The 15,539-nt window shown below is 41.3% G+C and overlaps 1 protein-coding gene across 2 annotated transcripts in view; it reads left to right on the top strand.

The window, feature by feature from the left end:
* TSHR (thyroid stimulating hormone receptor) overlaps nucleotides 1–15,539 on the top strand; it is a 108,691-nt gene that overhangs the window by 69,324 nt on the left and 23,828 nt on the right. For both annotated transcript variants that reach the window (XM_066273734.1, XM_066273733.1), the window contains 4 exons: nucleotides 1,668–1,742; nucleotides 3,139–3,216; nucleotides 6,974–7,042; nucleotides 15,348–15,425. In XM_066273734.1, coding sequence (XP_066129831.1) covers nucleotides 1,668–1,742; nucleotides 3,139–3,216; nucleotides 6,974–7,042; nucleotides 15,348–15,425 — 300 coding nt within the window. The remainder of the gene's footprint in view (nucleotides 1–1,667; nucleotides 1,743–3,138; nucleotides 3,217–6,973; nucleotides 7,043–15,347; nucleotides 15,426–15,539) is intronic.

Here is a 15,539-nt window from a genome sequence, read left to right as displayed (position 1 = left end):
AAAATGTGTTCAGTGGCTGTGTGGTGGCTTCAGGTCCTCTAGGCGCTAGCTGGAAGAACCCGTCCCACCCTCCCTCTTTCCTGCTCATATGTATTGTGAAAAGTAAGAACATACAAAATTATGAGGAAGAAGAAATAAAAATCAATCTAATCCTGATGCCCAGAAATAATCACTACCAACGCAGTTCATTTCCATTTAAGAATTTTAAATAAAAGTATATAGCCATATATACTTTACTAAATAAGTTTTTATGGATGAATAGAAGTTATCTAAGTAAAGAAGGGGGTTGAGGTAGGAAAGACAGATAGACCGATAGGACAGAATGGTAAAGACACAGAGTTGTGGAACCACCTGGCTTATTTGGGGAAACTGAGACTCAGTAGTGAAGAAGGGGCAGTGGGAGATGCCGGAAGAATGGAAAAGGATATTGATGGGTGAGGTGGCTGAAGGCGTGTCTGGGGAATGCCAAAAACTTATGGGACAAGGCAGTCACTCGGTGTGGACTTGGTGTTTTGATCAATAACTCTGATATGATGATCCCCTGCTATTTGCAAGGCTTAGTGGGGAACACATAAGACAGTAAAACATTGCCCTTGCCTTCAAGAATGTTATAATCCAGTTGGGGAAGATATGTATGAAATTAAAAAGTTTCTCCCATGCAGGAAAATTGGTAAGTGAAAAATGAGAATCACATACATTGCTTGGGGGATAGGGAATTAGACGAGACGTCAAAAAGAAGATGGACTTGTCTAGGGTTTTGAAGAATAAAGAGGTCCTGATCCCAGCCCCTAACCTGGCATTTTAGTCCTGTCCTATATGTTCTCCTCTTCAATCTTGGGCCTGTCCCCCCACTACTCTTCTATGTGAACCATGATTGCACTTGAACTAGTTTGTCTCCTGTTGCTCAGATATACCTTGCGGAACCTCATTCTGTCCCTTGTTATCTGCAATGTCCATTTGCTCTCCTGAGACTCTGGCTCCTGCTTCCTCTTCAAATCCTATGCCTTCCCCTTTAGAGGGATCAGGTCAGAATTTACCTTAGAAGGTACATCAATAGAACTAGAGATTTCTCCACCAGAAGACTTTCCTTAAAGCTTCACTGGTGGCGTCTGGGTCTCACCCCATGCCACACCAAACCTCTCGTAAACATCTGTTAACTGCAACAGATGTTAAACCAAGTAAATCCAGGAGACATCCAGAGCCTGCCAGTTTTGTATTCATGCTGTTCATGCACATCTTTTACTTTTGACATTTTGCCCTGATAATACAAACTTTGGAAAGTGAAGACATCTTTGACTGCTCTCCTTCCTTGGACGGACACAGTTTTTAAGTGGTACTGTTGCCATGGTATTCCCATGACTGCCATGGGAAAACCATTCTTGGCAAAATAATGAGCACAATATTATGCGGAGGTTGATAGAGGAAGCTTGGCTTGGAGTTGGGTGATTATACCGTCTTCCTGCCCCACCCTCCCCTTATTCCAGACACAACACATGTGCACCACAATGTCCTCCAATTAAAACAAGGAAATCAGGTATTTAGTGGAGGAGCTGGGATTTGCCTCCCGCCTGACCAGAACTCATGCTTTCAGCTGTTACAGTGGTCTACATCTTATATGATTCTGTTCTTAGATAATTTCTATTTTTTCTTCTCTTTCGTTACTTTAGTGGCATTTTCAACACTGGACTTAAAATATTCCCCGACCTGACCAATGTTTATTCCACTGATGTGTTCTTTATACTGTAAGTATGCACATCTGCAGTATTTGGCAATATTTGATTTGTCACTGACGAGGAATAATGTAGCAGCCATTGGTGTTGGTCAAAGCCACATGAGCAGTTGTTTTGAGAAAGAAGCAGTGATCAGCTGTGACAAATGCACTGATGGATGAGGGATGTCAAGGACTGAGAAATGGCCATTGGGTTTAGTAACCTGGGGCATTGGTGTTCCTGATCATGACAGGGCCAGTGGAGCGCTGTTGGTGGGGAAGTCTGGTTAGAGGGAAAATTAGAAAGAAAGAATCAGAGAGAGTGGTAACAACCCTTTGAGACTTTCTACTGTTGTCTCAGTAGTTGCTGGATATTGGGTCAAGACAAAAGGTTTGTTGTGGGGTTTTTTTGTTGTTTGTTTGCTTAATGAGAGAAATTGTGGCATGCTGGTTTACTGATAGGAATGATTAAACAGAAAGAAATTATGATGATGATAGTGTATCACCTAGTTTTTAAATACTTGTTAAACACTTTCTAATGCATTATCAAGGTTGCTCCTCTCAACCACCTTTTTAAGCCATAAAAGGAAGTTATCATTTTTTTCATTCTACAAATGAAGAAACTGAAGAATAGAAAACATAAGTGACTTTTCTGAGTAGAGTCCCAAAGAGCAGTCACTAGGGGGGCCCAGACTACTACCTGTCACTTCCAATTGGCCATGTGCTCTTTACCAAAACCTGTGACACAGTCAGGTTTTAACCTGGTTGTACAGAAGTGCAGGGACTTATGCAGAGAGAGTTACAGGTTGACTTTGTACTACACAGTCAACAAAATGTGGAGTGATAGGATCCAAACTGTTGGGATTTTGTAGAAAAAAAAAATTGACCATGCTTCCTAGCTGCAGAAGAGCTCCGTTCAAATACAGGCAGTCTTCCAGCAACTCGGCTGGCACAGAAATGCTCTCCAAGGGTGTCTGCTTGGTAGTGCTTTCCGAGGAGAGAACACGTGAGTAATATTTAGGAAATGAAATGCACTGATCCCATTCTACTGACTCTTTTTAAAGGTTCTATACACTTAGAAAACTCTAGTTGCTATGGACAAAGTATTTGTCACATAGATACACAAGAAGTCTCTGAGACCCACCTGCTCCCCTTGCAGATAAGGATTTAGTCAGGGGTCTCAGCCAAGTCAAAGCTCACTTGCTTACTGTACACTTGGGGCTCTGAGTGCATGTCTATCTAAAACAGCTCTCACCTCGCTCAACCTCTGAGCCGCCAGGGCTAAGTCAATGACACTTAAAAAGAAATAAGATTAAACTGCATTGTTTCAGGTTCTTTGTTTAAGTGAATATGTGCAGCAAGGGACCATCTCCAAAACAATAAAAGATAAAAGCATGGTTTTCACCAAGTGTTTTGTCCCTCTCTTACAGGGAAATTACAGACAACCCCTACATGACTTCAATCCCTACAAATGCTTTCCAGGGACTGTGCAATGAAACCTTGACACTGTGAGTGTTGTCATCATTTTTTCATTCTACAAATGCCAACAACTGAATTCTGAGATGAACATTGTCATATTTTCACAGGCCATCTAGGAACCATTCTATTTTATAGTAATTGCTTTATGGTCTACCAATGGTTTCACATTATTAAATAAGAGTATTGCTTTATGGTATATTACTCTACAGGTGACCAAATGGTTTAGGTAACAAGACAAGAGTATTTTTTATAAAAATAACCAGCACCCTTTATCTGTGAAGGGCCATGTAGGCTTTATAGACCACATTGCCTTAGTGACAACTGCTAAATTCTGCCATTTTAGGGCAAACACAGCCATGCACAATGTGTAAAGTAATGTGCACAGCTATATTCTAGGGGTCGGGAACCTTTTTGGCTGAGAGAGCCATGAACAGCACATATTTTAAAATGTAATTTCATGAGAGCCATACAACGACCCGTGCACATTATGCATTATCCAATAAAAATTTGGTGGTGTCCCAGAGGACAGCTGTGATTGGCTCCAGCCACCCGGCAACCATGAACATGAGCGGTAGGAAATGAATGGATTGTAATACATGAGAATGTTTTATATTTTTAACATTATTATTTTTTTTATTAAAGATTTGTCTGCGAGCCAGATACAGCCATCAAAAGAGCCACATCTGGCTCTTGAGCCATAGGTTCCCGACCCCTGCTATAGTCCAATCAAGTTTTATTTAAAAAACAAGCAGTGAGCCAGATTTGACCTAAAGGCCTTATAATATAATATTTTCTATTCTATTATCTTCATTGTACAAAGCAAATTTAAGTGACTTTTCCAAGGTCGGTGAGTTGGAAAATGGTGTCACTAAGGGGCTTCCATACCGTCTGCTCTCACACTTTAACTCTGTCCTCGTGAACTAGGTATTTAAGCTCTCATGAAGGGATCTTGAGTAGAAAGCATAGTACTGCTCAACATTATTTTTTCAGTTTGAATGGTTTCCATACTTTAGGTGTTCAAAAGGAGATGCTTTATCAGAGAAATTCATGAACTGTTATAATGAGAAGAAGGAAGAGAAGAATTAAAGAGAAGTTTACTGTCTAGCCTGGTAGAGAATTCCCCTCTCTCATTCAGTGAGCCACAAAGCAGAGTTGGGACTGAGTCCAAAGGGTCCCTTCTCTCTAGTTTCAGAATCACTGCCCACATTCAGGCGTGGTGGGTGTGCTGTCACCTGGCTCCCTTTCTCTGGTCACACTGCAGTTCAGGAGCTCTTCATCATATAAAAACCTGACTGAATTATTCCCCAGCAAAACTGCTCGATGTTTTTATGCAGCTCTTTGAAGAGGCTGTCTCCAATCCATTCTAAGTCTATCAATCTAGGTCCTACAATGCTATCTCAACCTCTGGCTCTCTATCCCCACTCATCCTTCTCTTCAAAACATAGGAGGGCTCTCTTGAAGAAAGACAAGAGCCTCCTTATCAGCCACCACTTCATCTAACAGCACAGCAAAGACTTGGGGTCTTAGCTTGCTCATTCCCAAACCTCAAGGCCATTTACTTCTTCTGTAAAGCTGTCCAGTGTACCATTTACCACCGATCATACCTAAGGGCCATTCAGTTTCTTTATAGAATGGTACCTTCAGCTTTGGGCATTTTTTCCCCTGTGAACCCATAACCCAAGCAGCTGTCTCAAGTGAAAGCAGATCATTGTCCTACACCTAGCCTGGGGCCCAGCAGGTATTCAGTAAGCATCTAAATGAGGATTTCCTGACACCCAGAGGTGGGATAGTGTGAGCTGTCTACTATGTTTTCAGATGACTATTTCTACATTCTTGCAAAAGTCCTTGCTTCTTTGAAGTCCATGCTCAAAAAACTATAAACATGAAAGGATATGTGTCCAACAGCAGTTTGGACCCATATTCCTGGTAGGTAGAGTTCAATCAAAATTTGTTGTCCTTTTTTCTTCCTTCGCTGTTTTCTCTTGTCTAATAAGAGCTTCATTTCATCTCTGAGATGTAATTCCAACAAAGAACAATTTTTATCATGTAGGACACTCAGTGAAGTTTTGGTAAATAGAAAAATCAAATGTATAATTCCCACATCGTCATAAAATAACTCACACAAAAAAAAAAAACTATCAGTGTTTCTTATTCTCCATGCCCAGTGTCCCTGTGCACTGCAGTCTTCACCTAGGGTGTCTTAGGGACTGGAATTACACTCATTGTGCAATTATTTAAAACAAGCAATGATGACCTCGTAGTTCTACACAGAAGATAAATTCAGCTTTTCAAGGTGTTCCTTTTAATATGGCCATCTCATAAGTGTTTCTCGCTGTGTTAAATATGTAGGCATTCCATCACCCCAACAGGCTTTTGATTGGGTATTATTATCATACTTTTACAGATGAGAAAAGTAAGAATAATATAGGTTGAGAAATTCTCAGAATCACTTACTATGAAGTGTCAGAGCCAGGTGTAATTCCAAATTTGGAGTCTCTTTTGTGCTTTTTTATGTGTCACCAGAGTGTACAGGTGGTGGACTACAGTAGTGTTTAGAGTTGCCACTAGCTGTGCCTGATTGTGGTCAAAGCCACCTTCTCTTCACGCAAGCCAGTATTCCCCAGTCACCTCCATGTATCCCACTGTAGACCAGGATTCCCACAGTTGGGGCTCCTTCTCTGTACAAAGGGTGTGTTTTTGGTGAGTTGGAAGAATGGCTTTGGAGGTCAGGAGTCCTGATTCCCGACAGCTCTGCAGCAGTGTGGTTTTGACAAGTCACCTCCATGTCTCAATAATTTAACTAGGAAATAGAAGTGATGACACTTTAGTCCAGCCCCTGAAATCATTGCATAAATTAATTGGTTGAAGAAACACAGCAACATATTAAAACAGGGGTCGGGAACCTTTGTGGCTAAGAGAGCCATGAATGCCACATATTTTAAAATGTAATTCCGTGAGAGCCATACAATGACCTGTATACGTTATGCATTATCCAATAAAAATTTGGTGTTAAAAAAAAAATTGTCTTGTCCCAGAGGACAACTGTGATTGGCTCCAGCCACCCGCAACCATGAACATGAGCGGTAGGAAATGAATGAATTATAATACATGAGAATGTTTTATATTTTTAACGTTATTATTATTTTTATTAAAGATTTGTCTGTGAGCCAGATACAGCCATCAAAAGAGCCACATCTGGCTCACAAGCCATAGGTTTCCGACCCCTGTATTAAAACATTAAAAATTCCACAAAAGGGCACGGCCTATCTACTTTCTTAAATTTGTCTCTGAAGTTCAATTTACTTCAGTCCACAACAACTAAGCATTTAATCTATGCTAAAGCCCTCAGAATAAAAACATAGATAAAATACAAATGTGAAATAGCATTTTAAACAGAAAAATATAAAACCTATGCATTCAGATGGATAATGTCTTTAAAAGTGTTGATCTTTAAAAACTGCAGTTATTCCTCCATTATTGACATGGGGTTGACTATTAACTGAAACCCTTAACTGTGGCAAATCTTTGTTCCTCAAAGTGAATCTGTTTCTGAGAAACAGTTGTCAAGTTACTAGAAGCTAAGTCTGGAAAATGGAAATTTAAACTGAGAAACATTATTCTATGTCCCAAACTAGACAAACCGTAACGTTTTCTTGTGAGCTCAGACGTGGGACCTGAGAACCTTCACACACATTTCTGACACTGAAGTACTGAAGCCCAACCTCAGAAAAGGGCCAGCACCACCTCTTAGAGGTCACTGATTTCTCCTCTCTCTGTTGATTGTAGGAAACTATACAACAACGGCTTTACTTCAATCCAAGGACATGCTTTCAATGGGACAAAGCTGGATGCTGTGTAAGTCAAGAGGAGCCATGGAAACTACTCTCCTGCCCCACACTCCCACCCCCACGAAGGACTGTCCAGTGGGCCGTAATTCTTCTAGAGATAGTTTCTGCCAGAGCATTCCTTAAACACAGTTAGTATGACTAAGACTTGGGGAGGATGTGAAGGAACCTGGCAAGAGGCAGCTCTAGTGGACACTTACATAGACTCCAATTTTAAATCCCCAAACTTTTACCCTCAATAGAATGGAGAACCAGGGGGGTCGTCTTCAGTTCTCTTATAGGAGTGTCTGTGTGTGAATGCTCGTCCACTATGTGCATGAAGTGAAGGAGTGTCTTTCATAAGTTCAAAGCTGTTCAGAAAGTAAAGGTTTTCTTTTAGTTTTTTATTTTCTGATGTTTTCAAGAAAAGGGTGAGTTTATATTTGATTCGCCCATAAACAATGCAAAGGCCATATTCAACATTCGCCTTCCCCCAAAATAATGCCTAGGACAGAACATAAGCACAAAAAGGTAGCCATTGACACTGGTTTCTGTCTTTGTTATGCTTTTCTGTGGGGGTCTCTGTGGTCCCCCGTTTCTGTGCCAGGGCACACTTTGTGTCTAAGAGCTTGTGGACTGGTTCAGCCATACTGGTGTGTGTTTTAACCTAACATCTAACAGGTGAAATGAAAAATACCTTTAGAAGAGTCTGCTTCCCACAGTATGGTAGGACTAGTTTATGTGTAGGGCGCTCTACTACAAAACAACTAGATCATAATTTTTTTTTTAAATCTTGATTCATAGCTTCAAGACAGGCAAATAAAACAAACTAACAAACCAGGAGCTGAAACCGAAGTGGTGAGTGTTCACCGAGGGTGCAGTTCCCTGGGTGTAGCTGCCAACATCAGTATTATTGCCAGGAGGAATCCTTGCAAAGTCCGCAGGCTCATGACTCAAGATCTATTGTGTCGTACTGGGCTTCTCCAGCTTTAACGAGCCTAATAAACCATCATGTAGACCTTGTCAAAAACTGTATCCTGACACAGGTCTGGGGTGAGCCCCAGGATTCTGCACTTCTAACTAGCTCCTGGGCTATGCTGATGCTTCTCGTCTATTGACCAAGTGGTGGGGTGAAGTAAATGACCTGTACAACCCTATGCAGAAGCCCTCAATGCAACAAGAAACAAACAAACATGTAAATTAAGTGATGTTGTTCTGACTTGGGATTTAGTGGTGGGTTCTGGTATGATTCTATTTTTAAAGGATAAACACTCATAAGATTTGAAATTATACCTCAGCATGGCTTTCTTAATTCTATTTGAAGTGGGGACTGATCTTTGCCAGGCTTTTGGGCTTCCTAGTCTCTTTATCAAATGAAGAGCTTGAGTACTTTTCTCTAGACTGTCTGGTTGTGGGCTCCGTTAGGATGATTTTAGTCATTTTTTTAAAGTACGTAATAATAGGGGAAGTCTAAAAAAGAGCCAATAGACTACTATGAATACTTACACATCAAAATTTATTTACAGTATTGGAGAGACCCTACTTCCAACTTAACGTTACGGTACATATCTCACACAATCCATCATTTATTTTCAACATATTTGCTGAGCACCTGCAATGAGCCAGGTGTTGTGCTATCATTAGTGATACACAGACAAGCAAGCTTTCCACTCACACAAATCATACATTCTGGTGGGGTCAACTCCAGGGCAACAATATCAAGGGTCAAAGCACATTTGGAAGAAATGTACCCAAATCCAAATATGCATTTCAGATAGAAAACAGCTGAACATTAAATATACAATAGCATTAACTCTTTGCTTGGAGATCTAAGTATAATTTCTCCTAGACTTATTATGTGTTTTGCATTATTAGCATTTGATTTTGATGTTACATAGATATAACCAAATATTTTTCCCTTTGCTTTAGCTATTCCCACAAAGCCCTGACCCTTAGGGAAATGACCCTCCCAATTCAAATTTCCTATGACAGAAGTAGGGTACTGGGGCTACTTAAATAATTAAGACAGTTTGCAGATACTTCAGGTATAAAGTTTCAGAAGACTGTCACATTGTTCTAGACATTGGGGACATCAAGAGATTATCATTCAGGTAGCAGAAAACCACATCTTCATAAATGTATTCAATGAGAATGGTCATTGTGTGAGAAAATATGGAGTCTATTTCTCTCAATTCCTGGTCAAGGTTAATGGGCAAGCATGGGATAAAGATAAGTATTTGAATAAAAAATATTTGGGGGAGAGGTTTGAAAGTTCAGATCTAATCATAGAAAACAAAAGGTTTTTTTTCCAGCCAGTATTTTGAATCCAGACTCAAAACTCTGCTCTTGTTATAAAGCCATGTTCCATCATTCTACCCTACATTTCTGGTTCCTGGTTGATAGGAACTTATGGTTTTCTTAACTTTAAGCACTTCAGTAAAAGGTAGCATGATGTAAATTCAAGGTGGAATCAAGATGATCACAGTAAGGAGACCTGGGACTACAGGAAGAGAAGGGTTAACTGTAGATGGAGAAACCGGAGATCAAGTTTCCATAATAATAATGAAATAATATTCACTTCGTGATCTTAACATAGGACTGATGTGAATCATGATTTTAAATGAATACAAACATATCCATATCCTGTAATTATCCTAAAAGGTTTCAAAGATTGCACACAGCATGGTAGCAATTTGGTAAATTCTCCAAAAGTGTGTTCAGGTTATCTTTAGGTTCCAATTTAAATGATATGTCATTCTAAAGAACAATTATTCCCCATCATCTATCTGATATAAATTTATTGAAATTAGGAAATTCGGCCTCTTTTAGGTCCATTTGTTTTAGTATAACTGAAGAATACGATTGCAGCCAAATTGGACCAGTTCCACATCTGAGAACAAACACTGATGCTTCCCCCCACCCCCACAGTTGGGTTATTAGTTAAAAGTTCACGAAAGTTACGGCAGATGTGTAAAAGCACGTGGTCCTGTGATTTCCTACAAAACTGAGCACACTGTCATCACTCAGATGGGAAAGTAATAAAAACACAAGCATCCTTTGTTCAGCAGAAGTCGAACTGCCCGCAGTCGCAACTTAAGTCACTCGTGCATTCTTTGGAACCTCTTTTCCATTCTCTCTTTCCACACAGTCTGCTGTGGGAACATGTCGCTTCTCTCAAAATGTCTAATGTTCTGCATTGCATTGCATTTCCTGTTGTTAAACTCTAGTAACTAGCCACTATCTGACAGTCAACATTTGGATGTGGGAAGAATTACCATTTTTGGTGTGCTAAGAATGAACCAAAACACTAATCATTATGAACAGAGAAGTCAACCGAATTCATGTACTAATTAGCAACACGTATTAGCTGATTAGGAGCAACGCTCAGCATCTTGGAGCACCGGGGAAAAGATGACGATAGAGGAGATTATAGGATTAAGCAGGCCATTATTTCTCATTAAGTACACTGCTCACAAAAATTAGGGGATATTTTATGGCTTCGTATTCATTTTGAGATATCCCCTAATTTTTGTAAGGCAGTCTATTTGAACAGCTTGCGGGATACACTCCAAGGCTGCCTTTCTCTGCCTAATGAAACCTTGTGCATTTCCCCACCTATGGCTGTTTACTGACAGGTATCCTGATTCCTCTACCAAAGGATTTCTACAGAGCCGTGAGGGCTGGGCGGGAGTTCCCTTTAATTTCCCAAATAAGAAATGCTGTGGCAGGAAACCATTGATCCCCACAGAAGCGTTCCCATGAGGGTCTCACAAAATAAACAGGAATAGGTGCCAGCTCAAGTGTCCCCTTATGGGATTAGGAAGACATGGGCTGAAAATCTATCTGAATTTGGAGCTGAAACGCAGCCTAAAAACTCCCCAAAGAGCAAACGCTCAGCAGGAAATGTAGTTTTCCTTGCCACGTGACCTACCCCCCACCCACGCACACACATGTCAATTCCTCATCTGAACGTACTAGGAATTACACAGCAACTGGGCCTTCATTTGTTGACCCAGCATGTTTTTACTGAATGGCTGCTGTGTGCCAAGAGTGAGTTCAATGGGGAAGGATATGAACCCAAATATTGTATCTGTAGCACCGAGTTCTTCAATCGCATATTCTTCCCCACCTCATTCCCAGCCATTTCATGTTCCTGATCACAGTGTTCTTTCTTAACTGTGAGGGACACAACACTGAAATCAGGGCAGAGTTTCTTACCAACCCCTCACCCTGAAATGTCTGACTTATCTCTTCTAGGAAGAACTTCATTTCTTCCAAGATTCTCAAAGAGGCTTAAGTCCTCCAGAGAAGGAAAAGGCATTGAAAATACACATGCAGCAGTGCCTCTCTTATTTTTAAATGAGGTACCAGTCACTTTCTCATAAGCCCTTCCCAGTATATATAGTCAGAAGTCCTAAATTTCAAGAAGTCTTTCCTTTCAACTCTGACTAAAGACTTTCTACTCTCTTTTCACTTCTGTTCATCGCAAGAGATAGTTGAAATGATCGCACACATCCTTATGAAATAATTATTGTGTGAAGTATAGCCTACCAAGATTTGTGATTGATTTACTCTAGCTGGTTTATAGATTATGACTTCCAGCCCTGGCCAGATGGTTAGAGCATCATCCTGATACACTAAGGTTGCCAGTTCAATCCCCAGTGAGGGCACATAAAGGAACAGATCAATGTTTCTCTCTCTCTTTCTCTCAAAATAATAATAATAATAATCAATAAAATTTTTTAATTGGAAAAAAGAAGAATATGGATACCAGAGGAATCGGGGGAAATCATGGTCAAGGAATCATTTAACTAGACTGACATTCCCAGTAAACATGAGGTGATAAAGGGGCCCATGCAAGCGTGTCCCTCCTGGCTATCAAAGCTTCTGTGTATGTTCCCCCATCCCACCCCCTTAGATTCAGATGAAAGGTATATCAGCAATCTGAACCCAAGGTTACAAACTAAATAAGGCAGCCCACCACACCGTTAAAGGCAAGGGGGTGGTTTCATTTCTAAGCACCGGATGATCTCTGAGAGATAACATGCCCAAACAACCATGTTGGCTCTAGAGAACGCAGCCTCCCCCAAGACTCAGTTCATTCCCGTTCAAGTTGGCTGCACCCTCTCCATCCCCCTTCCACCCGCCTGGACTCTGGCTGGCTTTCCCAGTTTGAAATCTTCTCCAGTGTTTCTGGTAAACTATGCTTATCAACCGGCCTCCTGATCCTTGGGGGCGTATTGAATATCAGACAAAAGCACTGCAGAATTGGACAAGCAATTATTTGGTTCCACAATAACTTCTAATGATTAGAGCAAGCCGATTTGCGCTCATTCCACTTGGAGACGAGGAGGACAAACTGAGATGAACTCTCAAGTTGTTCTTGACTTTCAGCAGTCAGGGAACAGAATGTGATCTGCAAGCTGAGTGGCACAGAGAATACAAAAAGAGACACAAGCCAGCAGGCACTTATGCTGAGCTTAACTGTCTTGTTTATGATGAAATCATGCTGTTAAAGTGCTTCCCTCCCATTGTTTTCTCCATCGTGGCTCTTTGCCTGCTCTATCCCTGAACAAAGGAACTCCGGGGGCACCATAAATTGGGAAGGAGTGAAACAGCAATCCAATCAAGCCTGTGACTGAGAGCCATAGGTGACAGCTATTCATCCAGAAGGTACATATTGGCTGCTGTAGCATCTCAGTTGGACCCTGTATATACATGAGATTAACTGAACCCCTTCAGTTCAGACTTAACAATGCCCTCGAAGCTTGGTGTCCAGCCACTGCCTTGAAGAGGCCATGTCTGAGCCATACCTTTGTGGCATTTGTAAACCAGCTGCCCTGCCATGGCCATCAAGAAAGTCCATTGGCCACCATAACATATGCTGAATCTTCTAATCTTTCATTTTCTATTATTTTTATTTATTTATTTTTTGCATATTTCTGAAGCTGGAAACAGGGAGAGACAGTCAGACAGACTCCCGCATGCGCCCGACCGGGATCCACCCGGCACGCCCACCATGGGGCGACGCTCTGCCCACCAGGGGGCAATGCTCTGCCCATCCTGGGCGTCGCCATGTTGCGACCAGAGCCACTCTAGTGCCTGGGGCAGAGGCCACAGAGCCATCCCCAGCGCCTGGGCCATCTTTGCTCCAATGGAGCCTTGGCTGCGGGAGGGGAAGAGAGAGACAGAGAGGAAGGCGCGATGGAGGGGTGGAAAAGCAAATGGGCGCTTCTCCTGTGTGCCCTGGCCGGGAATCGAACCCGGGTCCTCCGCACGCTAGGCCGACGCTCTACCGCTGAGCCAACCGGCCAGGGCTCTATTATTTTTTTTTTTAAAGCAATCACATGTGTCACACTGAGGGCTTAGCATTACCCACCTTACTAATATGGAGGACAGGCACATTGACTTTTCATTCACTCATTTACATGTTCATTCAACAAATAGTTACAGAGGCATTGAACTTGGCATGAATGATACAGCAATAAATAAGACAGAGAGCTTATATTTTGGTTGGGGAGAGAGATGGTGAACAAATAAGCAAATAAAAATACAAGATTATTGCATGTGTAGTATGCCAGGAAGCAAATAAAGAATGCGAAGAGAAAAACTGGTGGTAGCTACTTTCAATCAGCAGACTCAACGTGAGAAGAAATGGGGAGAATCACAAAATCTATGAGACCTCAGTGTCATTGGACGAATCCCTCATCCTGCACAGCAGAGGGAGACTTCACTGGTGGTTGGTAAAACTCTTCAACTGCACCCGTGAAGATCCATCTCGGGCTCTGAGGCTGCCGTTTCTTGTTCTAAGGAAGTTCCCTCCTCGACAGGAGACTGGAGCTGCTGGGCCAGGGTGCCGCCTTACACATCAGCCACAAATGGAGCCCACTCCCTCTCCTCAACTGACTCAGAGGAAGAAAGGAACAGCCAGTTAACCAAGCAGTTTCTCTGGGAGGGCTCTGAAAAAACAATCCTTCGGACTGAAAGTTCTCATATCACACTTATTATTATTAGCCATCATTCTTGAGAGTTTTCCAGCATGGAGAGCAAACAGAGTACCTGGAATGATGGAAGCACTACCTGAATCTAAGCAGCCCTCCAAAAGGTCTCTGCTGCATTCATTCTGCATCAATAAGGGACCACTCACCAGCCATTCAATTGACCAGGCTATGGGGCAAGCTATTCTAAACCTGTGTGAACTTAGATCACTTATAACAAGGAAATATACATATATATGTGCTTTATTTCTTTCTAGACAATTTTACTCTTAAAACAACTAGGGGTGGATAGCCAGTTTTTAAATCCTCGAAAGTTTTTTACCCATTTAGAGGTAACTTTATGTTTCAGACTCACTTTGTGACTTCAACTGCTTCAAAAATATTTTAGTCTCAAATGCCCAACGGCTTTTCAAAATGGAAAGATTGGTGTGCCCATCAAACCCCTGCCATGAAAAGTATACTCTGTAATCTTATCTGCATAAGCTCACCCCCCCCCAATAGAATTGTTAAAGAAAACACAGGTTGCCCAATTAAATTTGATTTTTTGGGTAAACAACAAATAACAGTATAATATTGTTTCGAAAATTGTATGGGGAATGCTTATACTAAAATTTTATTCGTTGTTTATCTGGGCTGTATTTTTATCTGCCAAATCTGGCAACTCAGCCCCAAAGAGGAGACCTGAACTCCTGACAGTCCCCATCACCACACGCCACCCTCACCACCTCCACTTCATTCCTGACTGAAGCTCAGTGTTCAAAAGTAACCGGGACTACTGATCAATATGGAGAAAAAAATTAAATCACTCAGTATTGAAGAGGATTGAAAAATACAGTTGCCACTGGTCAGGTAAATAGGAAATTAGGCAACTTGTGTAAAATCTACAAATGCAAACTAGACAATAAACATGCCCACTTTCAAAGACTTCTGCCATGACTAATGAGAATAAACCTTGCACAATTGAAACCCAGACTATTTTGAACCATAGGAAGTAATTCTTAAGTTTCTAATATCTTAAAAACCAGTTGATGGCAAGGGGAGACCATGCTCACATTTTATTTTGGTATTTCTATTAATTTGCCTTTTTTATTATTTATTTATTTATTATATTAATTTTAATTTATTGTGTTAACATGGATTCAGGTGTCCCACTCAATATAACACCCTCACCCCCACCCCCGTGTCCCCTATTACATCCCCTATGCTCCCTCCTCTGAACTCCCTCCTCCTTCCCTCTGGGATTGGCTGTCCTGTTATCTGTATCTATGTGTTGTGTGTATAAAATTTCACTAATCCCTTCACTGCACCTAATCTATTTTCTCTCTCTCTCCCCTCTAGTTACCTGAACAAGAATAAATACCTGACAGTTATTGACAAAGACGCTTTTGGAGGAGCATACAGTGGCCCAACCTTGCTGTGAGTAAGACAAGAGAATCCGTCAGTCTGTTTTTCCTTTTATTTTCTGTTTCTGGAAGAGAGGTAGGCATTAAGAAGAGCAGCTGATGTTTGTAGGTAGGAAATGTTGTTGTC

The sequence above is a fragment of the Saccopteryx bilineata genome, chromosome 4, assembly GCF_036850765.1.
Source record: "Saccopteryx bilineata isolate mSacBil1 chromosome 4, mSacBil1_pri_phased_curated, whole genome shotgun sequence".
Classification (NCBI taxonomy): Eukaryota; Metazoa; Chordata; class Mammalia; order Chiroptera; family Emballonuridae; genus Saccopteryx; species Saccopteryx bilineata.
This window is presented reverse-complemented; position numbering and strand designations above follow the sequence as displayed.